The 21,526-nt window shown below is 37.2% G+C and overlaps 1 protein-coding gene across 7 annotated transcripts in view; it reads right to left on the minus strand.

The window, feature by feature from the left end:
* ptprt (protein tyrosine phosphatase receptor type T) overlaps positions 1–21,526 on the minus strand; it is a 1,496,000-nt gene that overhangs the window by 850,669 nt on the left and 623,805 nt on the right. For all 7 annotated transcript variants that reach the window (XM_059980706.1, XM_059980710.1, XM_059980709.1 and 4 more), the window contains exon 3: positions 937–1,208. In XM_059980706.1, the coding sequence (XP_059836689.1) occupies positions 937–1,208 (272 nt within the window). The remainder of the gene's footprint in view (positions 1–936; positions 1,209–21,526) is intronic.

Raw genomic sequence — 21,526 nt, forward strand, 5'->3', positions numbered from 1 at the left:
ACAATAAATGTTCGACTTACCCTAACCCTAACCCTAACCCTAGGGTTATTATACAATATTATACAATATAATTTTTACATCAATTATATATAACACCACAGAAAATAAATAGATTAAATGTCTGACCAATGTTTTCGATGTAATCAAGAAACTGGTACTTTTTTACATTCTACTTGGTCTCGTTTTAAAATTCAACCATTTTGGATAAATCTAAGACTTTTATTGGAGCAAATTACTGGAGTACAACTCCCACATAGTCCAGTATTATTTTTATTAGGAAACATTGAAGGGACAATACCGAAACTTAATTGAATAAATATCAGAAAAAAATTATAAAAATTGCATTGGCTGTAGCCAAAAAAGTTATCGCAATTACTTGGAAATCTGATTTATATTTAACTATGGATCATTGGAATAATGAAATACATAGTTGTATTCCACTTGAAAAAATTACATACAATCTAAGAAATTAATATGATATATTTTTGAAAATTTGGTTCCCATACTTACAAATGATAGGATTAAATACATAGGTCCTTTGAAGATAAAATTATAAAGTAATTGTGGAAAGAAAAAATAAATATTAAAATTATTTTGAACTCCATGGAGCATGTGGGGATTCTACGATATCCAGGCAATCTTTCTCTTCTTTCTTTTTTTTACTTTCTTTAGACAAGGGTTAAGGGGGGGAAGGTTAAGGGGAGGGGAGAGGGTTAATATTATTTTTCTTACTATTTTATCATCACATTTATTCTTGTAATTTTCTAAAATTTAATAAATAAATATTTTTTAAAAAAAGGAAGTTTGCATCCAATATACTATAAAAGATGAAGCTGAGTACTCAACAGTGCCAACAACTGATTCTGCACACATGCACTCAAAAACCTAATCTATTGATACATTACAATTACTCTCATAAATCTTCTATAACGTTACCTGATAGAAGTTTGGCCAAAATGTACTGATAGCCAGCTCTGTCTTAATCCATCCTTCAGTAACTATACCAGACACATTCCAGACAGGGTTTCCTTGAGGTCCTCCATTAACTTTCACATAGACATTCAAGGCTCCTGGACTGGATCGATCTTTGCTTGACAGAAAATAGTGAAAGTCAATGCAGTGTGTGTCATTCTCTTTTAGTATGGGCAACATCAGATGAGCCTTCTGTCCTGATACTCGTCCAGAGCTGTTAACCAGCATAAAGGTCCCTAAAAGAAGTAAAAAGTAATTTCAGAATAAAAATGGAATAATGAAGTTCACTCCTCAGTATCTATTGACCTGATTTTATTTGATTTTGTTAGACAAACATAGAAAATGAAGATCACAAATGATGAGATCACAACTGACACCATAATTGTTTCAAAGTGACTTCTGAGTAATAATTTTCCCATTTCTTGGTTACGTAAATTTTTATGCAAAGTAGATTCCAAATATAATAGAAAATTCAATGAAGTTTTGATTAATATGCTTTAAATGCTTCCCTCCATAAGTGTGCATGAAATAGCTATAGTTCCAAAAGAATAATATGATAAATGTTTCCATCCTGCAGATTAACATTTAAATTCTTTGGTGTTATCATTTCAGAGGATCTGTCCAGGGCCCAGTAAGTAAGTGCAATTACAAAGCAAGCACAGCAGTGCCTCAACTTCCTCAGGTGTTTGCGAAGATTTGGCATTGACATCAAAAACTTTGACAAATTTCCATAGATGTGTGGTAGAGAAAAGAAATCCCACAAAAAGTAATGGATGCGGCCAAGTCCATCACGGGTAAAGCCCTCCCCTCACTTGATCATATCAACACGGAGTGTTGTCGCAGAAAAGTAGCATCCATCATCAACAACCCCCACCACCCAGGTCATGCCCTCTTCTCACTGCTGCCATCAGGAACTCACACCACCAGGTTCAGGAACAGTTATTACCCATCAACCATCTGTTTCTTGAACAATATGAGATAACTTCACATGCCCCATCACTGAAATGATCCAACAACCCATGGACTCACCTTCAATGAGTCTTCATCTCATATTCTTGATATTTATTGTTTATTTATTTAAAATTATTGTTTCTTTCATTTTGGACTTTTATTATGGTTATTATTCTATCATGAATTTTTTGAATATGCCCACAAGAAAATATATCACAGGTTTCATATGGTGACATATATGTACTTTGATAATAAATACTCTTCAACTTTAGACTCATGCTTTGAATGGCCATAGAACAACCTAAGAACAATTGTTTGAAAATCTAAGTGTAATTCCCTGGTTAAGATTTTTACTGCTAATACTGCAGGATATTTAATTTGGTAGACTTTTGTGAAAGCGGTGTGTGCTGCTGGTAGAATATTTTGCTTTCAGCTAAAGATAGAAAGGGCTGTGATGTTCACAGTGGGACGGCTGTGTCAGCCAATCAGGATGTTGGAATTGGGGGAAGGTTCTAGAGAGAGCTGGGTAGAGAAGGATTTGTGACGGACACAGGTGGGGTTCGCGGTCTTCTGTTGGGAGAAGAGAAGATCGGGAGAGATGGCTGAAGGATTCAATCCAACGTGAAGATGCAATTGTTAGGAGTGCTTCACATGATGAAGGAGTCCAAGATGGGAAGTTCTACGGGTGATTGGTAACGAGAATTCAGTGCCATGAGTAATCGTCATACCCAGCTTTTGAACAATACAAGCCCCACCGGGATGTGCATATGTAGACTGGTTTAATCGTAATGGGTCCTTTTATTTCTTTTTCTTTACTTACTTTTTTTCTGTTAATAACAGTTTGATAAAGCTGAAATTAGAAAATACACTTTCTTTATAATTGTATGGAGTGTACGATCTATTATTTCTTGCTAACTGCTAATTGTGTATGGGCAGTGTTTACATTATCATTCAATCAAATTGGGGTTTATTAATCAAAACTTCCCAACTTTCCTGCTTGGTTGATCGTCATATCATACTGACCCTAGACGTATATTGCTTAAGAAGGGTGACCTTCTCACACTCAGCCACATGGCTGTTATCCGAGCCAACTAATGACCCAAGTTTGCATACAAGCTTGATAAGGGGTTATGTATGCAAAACAACATTCATTTTCTTTCATTAGCATGTAGATAACAGTATATTTGTAAGCTGCCTTTGATGCTGATGCATCTTATAGCCTCCTCCAATATTATCTATCCATTTCTATCATCTTTATATCATCAAAGTAAGATTATACATATTCCCTTATGTCAGTTTGAACAACAAAGGCTTGTTTCCAATTGATATCTATTGTGACAAGGTCAGTTCACTAATGTAGTAAGAAACTTCAGCATAAATAAAAGGCAAACTGATAGATACAGGACAGGTACATTCTCAATAATTCATATATTTTGCTTTTGTTTAAAACCTATAATTTATAATTAAATCATGTACGTGATGTGCAAATATTATTGAGACAAATACTTCTGAGATTTTATACAACGATTTCTCTCACATTCTAATGTAAAGAACACTATTTATTTTGCCCATTGATTTTATATAAGGATTTTTCATTCAAGAAATATACTTCAGGAAAAATACATTTTCAGTTACATATGACATGTTTTCTGAGCTTTCCAGAAAACATGTCAACTTGCACTATTCATTTTATTTTAATAATAGCCTTACAACCAGGGTCAATATGAATGAATATTTAAGTGGTACAATTTTCTCTTATCAACCTCCCCATTGGCTTCGTTGATTAATGCCATTAAGAAACTACCATCAGAACCATGTAATGAAATCTCAAATCCAAGACCAGGTTAATTGTATTCTAGCTTTCTCATTATCGAGTAAATTATACCATGCATTCAGAATAAATCTTTGAAATAATAAACAAAAAAAATTCAGTCATTAGTGCAGCAGGTAGAGTTTCTAATTACACCTGCTGATAGAAATCTGTTTATCTTTTTCAAATGATGAGAGTTGGTGGAAAAGTAGTGGGTCTAATTTTGCTTTGGATGTCTAGAAACACCTTTTGGGAAATAATGAAGTTGCCACCAGCATGTTAATACAGCATGTTCATAGCATTACGGAAATTGTAACACAATACAGGAGAATGTGCAGCTTAATCCATATTCAGCCCCTCAAATAGAGCTGCATTTCACTTTAAATCTCGTGCTAAATTGATTAAATTGCTATACGCCTGCACATTAATGTTCAAACTCAAATAGCTCAAATTCTACATTCTGAGAAATAGTTATTCTGTACTTTATTATTTTTCTGATATTAATTACATAGGAAATAATATTGCTGCAAAATCTGCTCAGATTAAGATTGTTAAATTATTCTTACCTAAAGAAAATAGATCTAGTGGTCAAAAGAAGTGTTAACCTAGTGAGGCTATCATTGGTGCAAACTATCTCATTGATATATCTTTCATTGTGTTATGTGGCACCAGTGCAAACAAAGAAATACAATCCCAGGAGATGCCGCAGTAGAGTGGAATCAGAATCAGGTTTAATATCACTGGCATTATCCTGAGATTTGTTAACTTTGTGGCAGCAGTACAATGAAATACATGATAAATAAACATGGAGAAAAAAAACTGAGTTATATTAAGTGTATGCATATGTCTGTTGAATAGTTAAGTTAAACAAGTAGCAAAAACAAGCAAAAAAAACAGAAATAAAGAACTAGTGAGGGAGTGTTCATGGGTTGAATGTCCATTTAGGAAGCGTATGGCAGAGGAAAAGAATCTGTTACCGAATCACAGAATGTGTTCCTTCAGGCTTCTGAACTTCCCACCTAATGGTAACTGTATGAGGAGGGCATGTCCTGGGTGGTGGGAACCTTAACGATGGGTGCGATTTTCCTAAGGCACCACTCCTTGAAGATGTCTTGGATTCTGCAGAGGGTAGTACCCCTGAAGGAGCTGACTAATTTTACAAGGTTCTGCAACTTTTTTCGATCTCGTGCAGTAGTCCTCCCTCTCCCCCATACCGAATGGCGATGCAGCCAGTCAGAATGTGCTCACGATAATTTGTAGATGTTTTTGAGTGTTTTAGTTGACAAACCAAATTTCCTCAAACTCCTAATGACATATAGATGCTGGAGAATTTACTGTCGGTATAACCTGTAGCCTTGTGCCCAAGAAACCTTCACTGACTGACTGAAGCTAAATAGGAGCACCTTAAAGAATGACAGCAGGGTCAGGAAATGGATTGGTTTATGAAAGGAGCTTGAAGGGTTCAGCACCCAGAAAAAGCATATCCTGGAATCCAGAGTACCAATACTTTGAATGCATGATAATACACCAAATACAATAGGTTTGTCTTTACAATAACTCTGAAAATTGGTGGTAAGAGTCTTGCCACACCCAATTAAGAGATGATGTTCATGATTCAAGTAAGTAGTAGGAGGAAGAATCGCCAAGTACTTTGCCATTCTTCATTAACGGTGGGATGTAATAATGACTTTTATTCACTTGTCGTACCGGAACCAAGTTTCCGGACATTGAGCTCAGTGGAATTTCCAGAGCAAACTGATGTCTAAGTTCTCTTCTATTAATGTTCAACATGCTGGAATGACACTTCGTTGTTTGTTCTGCTTACCTCAGTGCAGATTATTAATACTTCTGTACATTCTTCCAGGACAATAAGTCCAGCCCAGCAGTCTACGTGTGCTGCTTGATTCAGTTCTTGCAGTAGAATTTATGATGAGTGAAAATAAATCATTCAAAACAGTTGAATGGATAATTCTACATGGATATGACCTAAGGTTCAACATCAAATCAGTTCAAGATATATAACATGAAATAATAGTAATGAATAAAGGTTATGGTCCTTGATAGTGACCAGCTTCAGAGCTAGTTACTCCCAATAGACAAGCAATCCTGTGTGATGATAGCATTCTGCTGATAAAGCAAAGGTTTGCCAGGCACATCCTATTGAAAATAAAATGAAATAACTACAAGTCAGCCATATGCTGCTTGATCAGTTGCAAGGCGTTATTATGAATTGTTTTAAGATCAGCATAAGATGTAATAGATAGTACCAAAGAGCAAGTATCCTAAAATGTTGTTTCTATAAAGTTGGAAAAACACCCATTGCACAGATGAAAATCATGCTAATGCAGCATGAAGCAATTTTGCACATTTCTGAGAGTTAACAATAATCACTAATATACCTTAGATGTAGTGCATACTCCTCCAAGAGGGCCTTAACATTGCGGTGGTTTGGAGGCTTGTGTGCCTCAATCATCTAGGAAGCTATGTTGGCTGGAGTCAAGGCTTTATGCTTTGGCTCTTGGTGGGGTGAACAATGTCAAACAGGTCAAGGGGTAGAGGCCAGACTAAGAGTGGTCCACCGGTCTTCCAGCTTCAGGTTTCAGCTCAAGGCTATTGACCCTGACTGGTAAAACAAAACTGTTATGGAATCCTTCTACATCTGAATGTGATGGTGTTCCTCAGTCTCCACCTGGGACTTGCATGACTGACAGTAATGAAAACCAAGAAGAAGCTACTGACATGATGAAAAAAGGGCCGAGCACACAGGAGATGGAGGATCTACACTGCTGCCCCAAACCCAGTGGTGTAACGGGCAAGAAGTACGTAAGTAATGTATACTACTTACAGGATACACTGTACCAACTTGACCACAGACTTAACGTTCATTTAGAAGCAGATTGGAAATTCTACAATTGACACACCCATCAAATTCCCTTCAGATGATATATTATTGTCCAGATGTGAGATTTGCCACAGTCACTTTGTTGTTCACATATGCCTCAGGCAAGTATTTGCTGTAGAAAGGCTGAAGGGTTTCAGAAAAAAAGGACCTTGCCACATTTACAGGGCAACAAGGATGTAGGCAATAATTGCTTGTTCCAGCAAATTGGACGTATGCCATCAAAGGAGATGAAGAAAACTTTTCTATCACCTTCCTTGAGTTTTGTTCATTGTTGGTAACTGGCTTTCTGTTGTTTATCAGTGTTTTCAGATAATGCATAAAGCATTGCTTTGGAGTGAAAACTGTTGAACAACCTACTGTAACTTTGTAGACTTTTTCACGAATATAATCAAATTGAGCTCAACTACCTCGCTGACAACATTATAAATATATTTACATGAATCAACTTTTATTTAGAAAAGTTCCTTAATTTGGCTGCATAGATTCATAAGAAAAATACAGCACAAAACAGGCAATTTGGCCCATCTAGTCCTTGCCCAACCATTAAACTGCCTAGTCCCATCGACCTGCACTGGGACCATAGCCCTCCATACCCCTCCCATCCATGTTCCTATTCAAACTTCTCTTAAACATTGAAATCCTGCTTTCATGCACCACTTGTGCTGGCACTATAATCACTAGATGCTACATGTTCCCCTACACAAACTTCTGTCTCTTGCCCAGTCTCATTCCATAATAGAAGATCAAGTATCACACACTCTCTCAATATGGCTTCTATGCACTGATTAAGGAATGTTTCCTGACAAACTCTATCCTGTCCAGTCCTTTTACAGTATGGGAGTCCCAGTCAATATTTAGAAAGTTAAAATCACTTACCATCACAACTTATGTTTCTTGCAACAGTCTGTGAAATTTCTACAAGTTTTTTGGGTGGTGTATAATATAGCCCCACTTACATGGTCATATCTTTCTTATTCCTCAAATCCACTCATAAAGCTTCACTAGATGAATTCTCCAGTCTGTCCTGACTGAGAATTGCCATGACATTTTTCCCTGACTAGTAACACCACCCCTCATCCTTTAATTCCATGACTAAATCAATGGAACCCCAGAACATTGAGCTGCCAGTCCTGCCCCTCCTGCAACCAAGTCTGACCAATGGCTACAATATCATAACTCCATATATTGATCCATGCCCCAAGCTCATTGCCTTTCTTATAGTATTTCTTGCATTCAAATATACTCAGGTCACTATATTAGTCGCACCATGCTCAACCTTTTAATCCCAACTTTGTATATTAGAGGCTTAACAACATCTTTCTCCACAACCACTCCATTAACTGTTCTGGCACTCTGGTTCCTATCCCCCTGGATCTCTAGTTTAAACTCCCTTCCCCATATGGCACTAACAATCCTTCCCACAAAGATATTAGTACACTCCAGTTCAAGAGCAAACCATTTCTTCTGTATAGGTCCCACCCTCCTTTGAAGAGAGTGCAATGATCCAGCTACCTGACTGAAGCTACCTACTATCCCTCCTACTGCAACTCCTTGATTCAGATTCACTGCTAAGTACAAACTAATCTTTTGACAAGACTTGAACTTCACTTGAAGCGGATACAAATGTCAAGTGAGGATCTAAGGAAATTTTGGTACTAACATCAATTAAATTGTTATATAATGTGGACTTTGGGGTTGAAAATATTCCATGAATTGAATTTGGGAACAGTTAACAGCAGAAACCAAGGAGTAAATGAATCTCAAGGTAGCATATGGCAATGTTCAGTACGGTACAGAAGACTTAGGCACATATAGATAACCAGGGGACCTAAGACATTTGCATAGTATTCTAAGCTGTTTCTTATATTATTTCCTGTGTGGGTTAATTTTGATATGATTTGAAGCACACAGTGGAAAGTAATTCATCACCATCCTTTCTTTATTTGTCCTTGAAACAGCAAAATCTATTAGTCTTAAATTTTTTGTTAATATTGGTAACCAGTTGGCAGATACAGTCCTCTGCAAAAGTCTTGGCACCCTAGCTATATATATAGGTATGCGCCTAAGACTTTTGCATATTACTGTATAGGTACTTTGATAATAAATTTACTTTGAACTTTGAGCTTTGAAGGATTAATATACTGTAAAATTCCAGTTAATGGAATTCACCTTCAGGGACCACAATGGTAACAGATTAGTCCATCTTGGTGTGTTGGATGGGATTATTGCTATGTTTTATTACAGGAATATACCAATAAAGGTAAGTTAAGGCATGATATTTATTGTTTTTTGACACAGAAATGAGGTCAGTGTCAAAAAAGCAGCAATAAAGGGAAAGCCTTTTGCAAAATTGAATCAAAGACAGAAAAGGTATATGCACAACATACCAGCGTCTTCAATAAAAAAAATCTCTAGAGTATATTCAGATCTTAATTTTAAATGTTTTCTGTTTCTCAACTATGATTTTTTTGTAGTACAGCAACCAATAACTTACAATAGCTTTCCCCTCAACTCCTTATCTCTGCAATCATCTATGCATTTTTGTTCTCTTTTATCCAGTAATTAACTTGAACTTAGCATAATTTTTTAGGGACCTGCTCAACCCAAGTGATCTATGTGTGTGCTTTGAAATCCCAGTCTGTACCATCTGCGGCCATGTTTTTTCTCCTTAGGAATAAACTGCTTTGATTACCAATTGTGCATAACTTTAATGTCAACTGCTTGCTTCTCTTCCAGTTACTATAAGCTACAGACAAATCAATACAGCTAAGTGGAAAATTGGAAAATTAGGAAGCAGGTAGATGTAGAACCATTACTTGATCACATGGTAGGTACCAAATTCTGAAGGGTTGTTCAATAACATTTCCTCTGAAAAGCTCTTTTGATGTCAAACTTGTACAATCTGTTTCATGTGATTCTGGCGGTGGGGGGGGGGGGTTGATATTCTTGTTGCTGTTTGCCTGCTTTGTTTTTTTTTGCACATTGCTGGTTGATGTTTTCCTTTGAATGGTTTTCTTTGTTTCAAGGCTGTCTGGAGGAAATGACTCTCACAGCTGTATACTGCATACACAATTTGATAATAAATATACCTTGAACCTTAACTTTGAAAATGTTAAATATTATATTTTTAGCCAATAAAGAAATATTCCACCTAAGATGATACATTTCATATAGAATTAATTTGGAATATCTGATTTAAAAAATAATGACATTATGCTGAATTATCACTATAAAACTCATGTGGCCTAGATAGAAGATGCAAATCTTTGTGATTTGGATTTACTGTCGAGGGGCAATTTTCTTTACACATTCCTCTGTAATTATGGAGAATGTTGATTAAAAAGAAATGGAAATTACCTTTTCACATTTATTTGACCTGTATCCATACACACCTCCTAGCAGTGAGGAGCGCAAGGCACAGACTGGATCAAGACCGATTCAGTCCATTGTTAATATTATCTTCTCCAAAGGCTGGGAGATGTAATACTTAATCTCATTCAGTAATAGTTTTCTCAAGGAAACATTTAGATTTTATTCATTGGTTAGAATTTAGCTCTTTTACTGAAATAGGAAAATTTAATTTTGCAAGTGAAGTGTTTACCTAGTCACAAAGAGACTATAACCTGAAGTCCCCCACAAGGATTACGGTTAAAGGAGAAAGAGACATTTTCTAATGTTGTGACTCTGTGGATGCACTGCCTGAAAAAGTCCTTCAGGAACTAAAGGTGCAAATCATAACTGAACATTATGGTTCCTTGTATTGAAGACAGGATTTTTTGGTATAAGGAAAGATTTTTTAAAAATATAACAATTAAGTCATTTTTCTATTGTGAGAACTGATGTTGTGCAACAGTTACAGGGATACATCTGAATCAGAATCACGTTTAATATCATGTGTCATGAAATTTGTAAAGCTAACATCATCAGTACATTGCAATACATAATAAGAGAAAAATATATGGATCGGAGTAATTATATATATATATATAATAGTTACATTAAAAATCATAGTGAAAAAACTGAAATAATAAAAAAGTGAAGTAGTGTTCATGAGTTCAATGTCCATTTAGAATTTGGAAAGGCAGAGGGGAAGAAGCTGCTCCTGAATCACTGCGTGTGCACCTTCAGGCTTCTGTACCTCCTTCCTGCTGGTAACAATGAGAAGAGGGCATGTCCTGAGTCATGGGAGTCATTAATAATAGATGGCACCTTTCACAGGCTCGCTCCTTGAAGATGGGTTGAATATTACGGAAGCCTCCCCCAATCCTTACCAGACAGTGATTCACCCTGTCAGAATGCTCTCCATGGTACATGTGTAGATGTTTTTGAGTGTTTTATGTGACAAACCTAATCTCCTAAAACTCCTAATGAAATATAGCCATTATACATATACAACTATTCTCTGATTTGCGAAAGGGATGCACTTACTAGATTTATGAGTTTTAAGTGAAAGCTCACAAATCAAAATAACTGGATGAAATGCAGTTATGAAATTTTTTTTGCAATGTATTACTAGAGATGGAGAGTGAGGCTATATTTGCAAGGACCTAAAGGTTTGTAATTAAAGTCTTTAGCAATAAACAGTCAATGGTATTGCAGCAAAAGTTCATAAATTGAACATTTGGAAATCAAAGAATATGAGCAATAACCTGGATTTGATTTTCCAAAAAAGTCACTTGAAATTGGAAGTGCTGAGACAGCCAGGTCTTGTGGTTAGCAGTGAAGAACGCCGCGCATTAGCATTTTCTGTGGGATTAATTGAACTCTGTTACTTGCTGTGGCAGATCTCTGACACCCAGCAAGAATGAAAGCACCAAGCAAGTTACAAAACCAATCAAACCAATACTTAGCCAATATATCACAGGTTCATCTCTCTCCACCTTGGTCATAATCTACGAGTCACTGCTTCAAGAAAAGAACATCTATCATCAAAAAGATCCCTATAATCTGGGCCATGCTGTCTTCTTGCAGCAACTATCAGGCAGGAGATGCAGAAACATGAAGCCACACACCACCCATTTCTGGAACAGTTATTTCCCTTCAACAGTCTGTTCTTGAATTAATTTGCACAAATCTAATCACTAGCCCAGTATATCAACACTGCAATTACTTTAAACACTTTGCACTGCAAAGGACTTAAAAGAATTCTAATTGTGTTCATTCTTATAAAAGTTGTGTATAATTTATGGTCAATTTGTGATTTCTTGTGAATGCTGCTTCACTGACTCTATGTGCCTGTAACACTGCAGTAAATAGATTTTCCATTGTATCCGAGCATACATGTACAGACTTGAGTATATGGCAATAAATTGGACTTTTTGCTGTGCAATAAGTAGTGAAAATTCAAACAAAAAACTTTTAACTAACAACAAAGACTGAGGTATGCATAAGGTTGCTTTATGACAATAGACAAGCGTTAATATTCAAGTTCAATTTTTAAATTACAGCTTAGTTAAGTGGGATATGGCTGCAACCACAACTTTGTTGGATAAATGGGTTGTACTAGAATGAGACTAGTGCAGCTTTCTTAACGACATTCACATGTTCATATCTTGCAAGCGCTCCGAAGTATGGTCACCACTGAAGTGGAAGTTCTGGGCAGACTGAAGGGATTAAAATCTGAAGAGGTTAAAAACTAGAGGGCTGAGGCTGCACCAGTCTCATTTAATATTCACCCATTAAAGCTTAGAGTTGTAAATCAAAGTGATCACATCAATTTTGCCAGTGGATTGATGGAGACAGATTGATGTTAAACTAATCATGTTTAATATTCCCAAATGAAGTAGATCCTCTGGTGCTACTAGCGCTAGTAAAAGTTTTGTTAACTGCTTCTAGATTTATCTTCAGAAGGATTCCAGGGAATGTCATATTTCCTTTGACAATGTTTTAATGAAAGAAAGCCAAACTAAAGCCAAGAGATTCTGCAAATGCTGGAATTCCAGAACAACACGCACAAAATGCTGGAGGAACTCAGCAGGTCAGGCAGCATCCATGGGAATGAATAAACAGTCGATGTTTTGGGCTGAGACCCTTCATCAGGACTGGAAAGGAAAGGGAAAGTTGCCAGAATAAGAAGGTGGTGAAGGGTAAGGAGTACAAGTTAGAAGGCATTAGGTGAAGCCCAGGGGGATGGAGGAGCAAGAAGCTGGAGGTGATAGGTGGAAAAGGTAAAGGGGCTGAAGAAGAAGGAATCTTATAGGAGAGGAGAGTGGACCATGGGAGGAAAGTAAGGTGGAGGGGCACTGGGGGAGGTGGTAGGTTGGTGAGAAGAAGAGGGAAGAGGGTGCTCAGAGAGATAATAGGAAGAAGGAAAGGAAGGGGGATAAAATAACCAGAAGTTGGAGAAATTGAGGTTTATGCCATTAGATTGTAGGCTCCCTAGACAGAACATAAGATGTTGCTCCTCCAGTCTGAGAGTGGCCTCATCGTGGCAGAAGAGGAGTCCATGGATAGACATGTCGGAATAGGAATGGGGATTGCAATTGAAATGGCTGGCCACCGGGAAATCCTGCTTTTTGCGGGTGGAGCGAAAGTGCTTGATGATATGATCTCCCAGTCTGCATCAGGTCTCACCATTGCTGAAGAGGCCACACTCAGAGCACTGGATAAAGCAGATGACCCACAGAGATTCGCAGGTGAGGTGTTGAAGGGCTGAATGGAAGTGAGGGAGGAGTTGAAGTGGACAGGTGTAGCACTTCTGCCAGTTGCAGGGATAAGTGCTGGGAGGGATGAATCATAAGGGAATCATGAAGGAAGCAATCCCTGCAAGTGAAGAGTGGAACAAGATCGAGATCTGTTTGATGGTAGGGTCCCACTGAAGTTGGCAGAAGTTGCCATAACTTCCAACCTGGTGGCATGAACATCAACCTCTCCTACTCTTGGTGAATTTCCCCTCCTCCTTCCATCTGACTACTTCTCTTCACCTGCCAATCATCACCCCCTAGTTTCCCTCCTCCTTCTCTTTCACCCAAGGTCCCACTCTCCTCTACTGTTAAATTCCTTCTTCTCCAGCCCTTTACCTTTTTCACCTATCACTTCCCAGCTTATTACCTCATCCCCCATTCCCCTACCCACCTGACTTAATCTTTCAACTTTTAGATTTTACACCTTCCTCTCTCCCCCACCCCTTCTTATTCTGGCACCTTACCACGTCCTTTCCAGTCCCAAAAAATGGCCTTGGCCTGAAACATGGACTGTTCAGTCATTTTCATGGACACTGCCTGACCTGCTGTGTTCCTCCAGCATTTTGTGTGTGTTGCTCCAAACTATTATTGTTTGATTGGCTGCAAATTAAGTTTCATTCCCTTTATTCTCTGTTCTCTAATGATGGCTTAAGATCCCTAGCAGGAACTTGAAAGGCATCACCTCAATAGTGACATTTCCTTTTAATCATCCATGTGCTTTTAAATTTCACTTACACATATCCTTCTATCTTTGCCATTAGCATGACCTTTACAGCCAATGTGAACTTAAGTCAATGAGCTAAAATTCCATGTTATTTTGTGTAAAAGCCTATAATCATTATCTGGGTATAAACTAAGCCAGCTGCAGAAAATCTGGGTTCCAGGGTGTTAATTGGACATCTCTCAGCATGTCTTAACAGTATGGAGTGGAAGCAAAGAATTTTATAGCGAGTTGGTTACACTGCCTGGTTATCCAGAATGCAAAGCACCACATATGCACCACAAAGCACAACATAATCTGAAATAAAATCGAAAGACCCATCAGTGAGGCAATTTCTTTAGTGCCTGGACTATCACAGACAGTCATGATTATTGCAATACACAAAAAAAAGCCCTTTAGCTGGCAGTGATTCATCAGAAGTAACAATTTCCATCAATAGAGAGAGGTTCAGTTTTGAACTCTTGATTTTGAACTTTTATTTCAGATCTCATCATCAGCATCAGTGCCAAAGACAACATCTGTAAATGAGACCACAAATTTTATGAGCCAATGTGCTCTTGAAAACCAATTATATCTCTAATATTTAAGCAGAATCTCATTTCTCAACACTTGAGCATACTGAACAATACCAACTTCAGTGCTGGAACCAGAACATTGTGTCTGTTCTCAAGAAATTCACTCAGTTCTCTTCAGTCTGCAGCTCAGTCAGTGGGCTAGGTAATTCAACATTCCCTGATGTTTGTCTATCCTTTCTTTCCTGTCAATTTGACCAAGTTTTGTCTAACTTGCAGAAGTCAACTGCAACTAGTTGCACAGTGAATATGCTCCCATTTCAAAAGCAGCATTCAAGTTTGGCTCAAAATAAATAAATGGAATTGCAAGCATATAATAATCAAAGTTTCCTGAGAAATCGGCCAGAATGCTTCAATAAATTCTGTTCCAGCCTCATTTTATCACCACTGGCTGTGAAATCAGTCCATTAGATGAGTCAAGTTTCCTCTTTACAGCCAATGCTAGACAGGGTTCCATTAACAATAAATGCTTGTGCCATTCTTGGCATAGTAATATGAATTGAACACATAAGGTTCACATTCTACTGAGTTATGTCTGAAAATTTTAAGAAGATTTCTAGAGTCATTGTAAAGCACAACTTGAATGTTTGATCAGCATTGCACATGGAGAAGGTATACAAGATGCTTGGTTCCTTTACAGTACTCTACAATACAGATTGATCTTGGGGAATCAATGCAGCATTTGACATGTAAGACTCCATCACTAGTTTCCATCCATTTTTCACTAACAAAGCAGAAGTTTCATAGAAATTAATGGCTTAATTTGGCCACTAGTTTTCTTCCGTCAAACATCTCTCTCAATAAAAATGCAACATATTTATACCAATATAAATAAAGTTGAGGAAAAGTCCATGGTGATTTTTTTTTTGTAGATCTTCCTCAAAATTTCTTTCCAGTAAGGTATAAGCACTGGAATAAAGTTGCCTGCAATTTTAAAACTGAGCAGTAATAAATTTTCCTAATCTCACAAAACATTTTCAATCAGACGTATAGCTGAAACTGCCCACAGAATACTTAAAATTCAATTTGATTCATTGGCTTCTTTTTGGAAACAAATTAACCTGTTGCACATGGTTTTAATGAACTACAAAGCTCTTTCTTACCTCCAAGCAATCAGGGCTGTTCATATAACTGATTCAATTTCTTCCAAAAATCTTTTAGAATGCAAATTGAATTGTGTTATTTTAAACAGCTTGTGGAAACCGCTTACAGTGCAATACTTAAAGTGATTGTCGATGCGGTGGAATGGAGATATGTCTCTGCCAAAGAGTTGTAAAGCACTCCTTCCCTCCACTAACCTGCAGTTCATGCTTGTGTAAGGTGCTGCACCTGCTTAGCCACCCCGCCCCCCGATTAGGGTCATGTGAATCCATGGAAACAGATGATGGATGGTCATGTGAGCAGCTGGTGCATGTCACAAGTCCTAGTTATGTGATCCTGATGCCAGGCAGACAATCTCTGAAAAGTATTGATAATGTTAGGAGTTACCTATCTTGTAGAGACACTTCCAGAGAAGAAAATGGCAAAACACTTCTGTAGAAAAATTTGCCAAGAACAATCATGGTCATGGAAAGACCATGATCACCCCCATCATACAACATGGCATAAACGAACAAGCAATGTCAATGTCATGTTTAAATATATATCCTTATCTTTAGAATTATAACTGAAACCCATGTCAATGGATTTATCTAAGAATTATTTTGATGTTAGCAAAACCATAGCTACTCTTAAAAGGATGTTATCATTATTTTATCCAAGCTTAATTTTGGAGCTTTTAGGTGTTCATTTTAATAGCATTAATGGAATATGGAAATGAGCATGCTTTATAAATAACCTCAAAACAGAAATTCTATTTTTATTGAATTTCCACTTGTATTCTTCATAGTATGGCAAAAGGAAACTACAGTGTCTTCCTCACTGATTAGTAGCAACTGAGATGTAATCAGCTTGTCAAAGTTCATTGATTACTCCCAGTGATTTCCTTGCTGTTCAAATGAAATGGTGCTCTATGTCACTGCATAAATTGGGAAGCTGCACAAAATTAAATGTACATTTCACCACATTGATTGAGTCTATTCAGAATATTTGCAATGATCATACTTAACTCATCTGTTTCCTAGCTAATTAGTTTCAGATTAATGTACAAAGATCTGATGTGATGCGAATAATATTAATAAGAATTTTTACACTTAAGAGTTTAGTGTCCAATTTAACTTCCATAAACAATGGAATACAATTACTGTTTATCCCTGTTAATTGGAACCCATTTAACTTGAATGTGAAATTCATTAGAAATGTCTTTAGTTTTATTCTATCCGCTTAAGTTAAATTATTAACCAAATTAAATTTTCTTAAGCACAAAAAAATTAACAGAGGGAGTAAATTAGCATTGTAATTCTCTTGTATCAATTTATACCACAGGATCCGATTCTGTGGGTAGCATTCCCAAGTCTGCAAATGCATGACCAATTTCCTGACTATTGATCTGAACTTCATGAATAAGGCAATACAATTGAATGTGTGGACCTTCGTGAGACCCAATAATTAACTAATAATATAGCTTCTCTTTAATTTTTAACTGTGAATTGATCTTTGCCTATTAAGCAGGCCATGCTGGAGAAGGGATTTTGCTGCAGTCATATTTTTTTTAAATAATCCAAACCCCTTGAAATACTTTTTATTGACGACACTGCTTTTGAGATTTGCTCTACCATGCCACTAACCCAAAGTTCTTCCATTCAGAACACCTGGTATTAACGTAGTGGTTAGATGAGCCCTCAGAGACCTGCATTCTATCTGGAAACCTTTGACGCTGGGATCAATGGTACAAATTGCCGTCTCATTCGAATCTGCAGCAATAGCCCAGGAAAGAAGCGCAAGGACCCAGTGCTTACATTCCCATAAAGGTACAGGTTTGAAATCTGGTAGCAATTAAAGATGAGACATCAGTTGGTTAAGCAGCTTCTAGATCACATCTTTTAGCCTGATAGTGTCTTCCGTCATGACAGAAAGCATGCTGGGAAGATATGTCTAGTCCTCAGATTTTATTCAGGCTGACCAGGACACACAGCCAGCACTAGGTCTTCATCAGGAATTGCTCCCATGATGGGAGGGACGTCTGCAGATTTCATCCTTACCTGCATAAGTTTTCATGTGTTATGTGTGTTATGTTGTTGTATAAGTAAGAGGGGTAGGCGTAATAAGCTGTAGCTTCAGCCTACTCCCTTTCGGTCTGTTTTAAAGAATATCTATGTATTTTGCTGTAACTTAGTCCTATGAAATCATCGCTATAAATGATGCTTTTTGTTATGGTTGTACCGACTGAAATAAATTAATTTTCATTCATTCATTCATTATGTGTACTACTGTGCTTTACACCCTGGTTCGGAGAAACGTCTTGTTTCCATATGTGTTACATGGTTGTATACATTAAATGTATGTATATAGTTAAATGACAAAAAAAGTTGACCTGGCTTGACATTGTGTCATAATTCCTCCTTCGGAAATAAAGAGGCCACTATTCTCACTACGTCCTGCTTGGTGGTGCAATAGTATCAGCGCCAGAGTCCAGAGCGAAGGTTCCCGAGTTTGAATGCAAGTCGGGTTGAGTGTTGAGCTAGCAACCCGGCCTTGTAAAAAACAAGAATAGCTTGCTACAGAAACACTGTCATGACGGTGCCCCGATAACTCCACTGCCGAGCTAAAGTCTATCATTTATTATTATTATTATTATTATTATTATTATTATTATTATTATTATTCTTCTTCTTCTTCTTCTTCTTCTTCTTCTTCTTCTTCTTCTTCTTCTTCTTCTTCTTCTTCTTCTTCTTCTTCTTCTTCTTCTTCTTCTTCTTCTTCTTCTTCTTCTTCTTCTTCTTCTTCTTCTTCTTCTTCTTCTTCTTCTTCTTTTCCTCACTATACTCATTTCCGGAAAGCTTTGTTAAGGTGAAACATCAAGGACTATTCTGGAAAATAAAAGCTTGTGTTGTAGGTTGTAACACATAGGGATAGTTGGGTGGCTGGCTAACTGGAAAGAGAGAGCAGGTTTGTTTCCTCTCTGGTTTAGCCTGCCATATACAGTATATCAGTGCTATGGCCTCAGGTTCTCACTAGTTATTTAACTAGCATGAATGAAGGCACCAAAGATATGCTTGTGAATTCACTGTCATTCAAAGATAGTTTGGAGAATAAAATGTGAAGAGGATATAAAGAGGATGTGAAGTATGTGGAAAAGGATGCGGCAGATGGAGTATTATGCGGCAAAATCTGTTTTTATTTGTTTGGCAATCAAAAAGTGAGAGATTGCAGATCTCTTAAATGCAAAGGGATCTGGATGCTCTAGTGCTGACTTGTAAATGGCTGGTATTAATAGACCATTTTTAATCGACGAAAACACTACTTCATTTTCTCTCTGAGTCTTTGGAAATATCTTATTTCAAGAAGAGTCAAAACTGGATACTTTAAACCAGAAATGGATAGATTGGTACTGCTATTGGTTTATTATTGTCACATGTATCAAGATAACAGTGAAAAGTTTATCTTGCAGACAGATCAAATCATTACACAGTAAATACAGGTGAGGCCCTCCATGAGTCGAGGTTGGCCATGGATGTTGCATCCCAGCTGCCTCTCCAATATGCAGGCCAGAACGCAAGAAAGGCAGGACGATACAGAGAGCAAGCTGTTCTGTGAAGGTAGAATGAAGTAAAACAACAACAAAGCTGAATAAAGCATAAAAACTATCAATTAAGGTAAATGATAAAATGCACGATCACGATGAGGTAGATTGTAAGATCAGGAGTGCATCTTATTATACAAGAGTCTGATAACAGTGGGATAGAAGCTGACCTTGAGCCTGGTAGCAAGCTTTTATTTCTCCGGCCCGATGGGAGGGAGAAGAGAGAATGCCCAGGGTGGGTAGGGTCTTTGATTATACTGGCTGCTCTACTGAGGCAGTGAGACGTACAGACAGAGTCCAAGGAGGGAAGGGCTAGTTCCTGTGTTTAATACTCAAGGAATTGAAAACTACCATGGCAAAACAGGAATGCGAGGTTGAGGGTTACAATTACTATACACGAGCCATAATGTAACTAAGTGGCAGCACAGGCTTGGTGAACTTGTGGCCTATTCTTGCTCCAAATCAGTTTGTTTATGAACTAATCCTCCACATTACAGCACAAGTATTCCTAACACACTTTAAATTTGACAAGATTTTGAAAACAAATGCAAACTTTTCTATTGCAACACAGACAAAGTGCTGGAGAAACTCAGCAGGTCAGGCAGCATCTGTGGAGAGAAATAAATAGTTAACTTTTCGCGCTAAGGCTGTAAAGGAATATCTATGAACAGCATCTACTCTTCTTGCAGCTTCAACAATCTTTGGGCTACTTGTATTCTTTTTAAAGATTTCTCTTGCACTGTTATTTATTTTCCTGTATCTATTTAACTAAAATTGTGATCCAATATCAGTTGATGAGGAGATGCATGGCAGGGGCATCTACAGAAACCTATCACTACCCTTTAGAAATGAACCAAACCAAGCAGAGTATCTGCTCTCCTATTTTACTGAACATTTCCCTCTGTCTTAAACAGTGAATCTTACATTCTCCATTGTTTTGATGCACTCAGCATTTTTGCAATGAATTTATTTCTGCTACCAGAAATCCATTTTGCTTTTTATCTGATGCCAATTTAATTTGATGGTGCTGAATTGACAATATAAATGATTCATATACTCATGCGTTCTTACATTTCACAAGAAGATGGCTGATTTCCATACCCTCTAAAGGTCTAAGACGTTAATAACAAACTGAAGGAGGTTTAACCTCTTCCCTTCCTAGTTTGTGCTACAATTTTTCTACCTTCCAAAGCATATAAACTAGCAGTCGTTAGTTGTACTCATTTTGCCTTCATTGGTGCTTGTCTTCTCATAATTTTTCTCATTGCTAGTTTTCATTCATTCCTGTATTATCTGCACCAAATATTTTGCTGTGAACTGATCATCCCCACTTCATTGCCTTCTATCGCAATATCATTTGTTTCATTCAGAATAAAAGCTGATGTCCATCACATTTAAATGCTGGCTTATCTGAAGCCCAACACGATTCTTAATTTTGCAGGCATTTTTTTTAGTTACTTTAGCTGCACTGGTGGATTAGGTTTACAAACCTGTCAGCAACACAAGTAATTTTGAATGGGCCTCTGTGAGCCATTGTGCCAAAAAGACAAAATATTTAAGTTATCATATGCATATCTCTATTTCATTCCATTCGCGGATTGGTTATCATACTATGGACGGCTAGATAATTCATTGTATTTCACTTTTGGCTTTGAATTACAAATAAATGCCATATTGTAATGTCTGCATGAAGTAAATTTATGCTCTTGTGGTTGCAAACATTTATTAATAGTAGACTTTCACCAGCCCTCATGCATGATTTAATTACCCAGCTGTTTGTGTAACTAGTTGTTGGATGAGAAGGGATATAGCACCCTTGGGCCCTCCCAAACTTCAATTTAATATACTTATAAGGTATGAAAAGAAACTAGATTCCAACAATTTTGCACGCGTCAAATCATCATGAACTTTTTAAAATTTCCATATCAGCATTTCTGTGGGGAAAAGAACTGTTGATTACATGATTTCAAGTATAATATTGAGAGACTTAAGATGCCTATCTTTGAATTTCCATTAATTATTTTAATCATTTTCCCATTAAATGAGATAATTGATATTTCGAACACAAGGATATTCAGTATTATTTGTCCCTCGGGGAACGTAGGCCAGATTGGGATGTAGTTAACCAATATTGTACAAATATTATACAAAAGCCAGAGAAAGTAATTAGCAGGTTATGGAAGTGACAGTTCTATTTGTACTGCTTTAGATGTTTTTTCTTCTCTTGGAGAAAT

This window comes from Hypanus sabinus, chromosome 9 (genome assembly GCF_030144855.1).
Source record: "Hypanus sabinus isolate sHypSab1 chromosome 9, sHypSab1.hap1, whole genome shotgun sequence".
Lineage (NCBI taxonomy): Eukaryota > Metazoa > Chordata > Chondrichthyes > Myliobatiformes > Dasyatidae > Hypanus > Hypanus sabinus.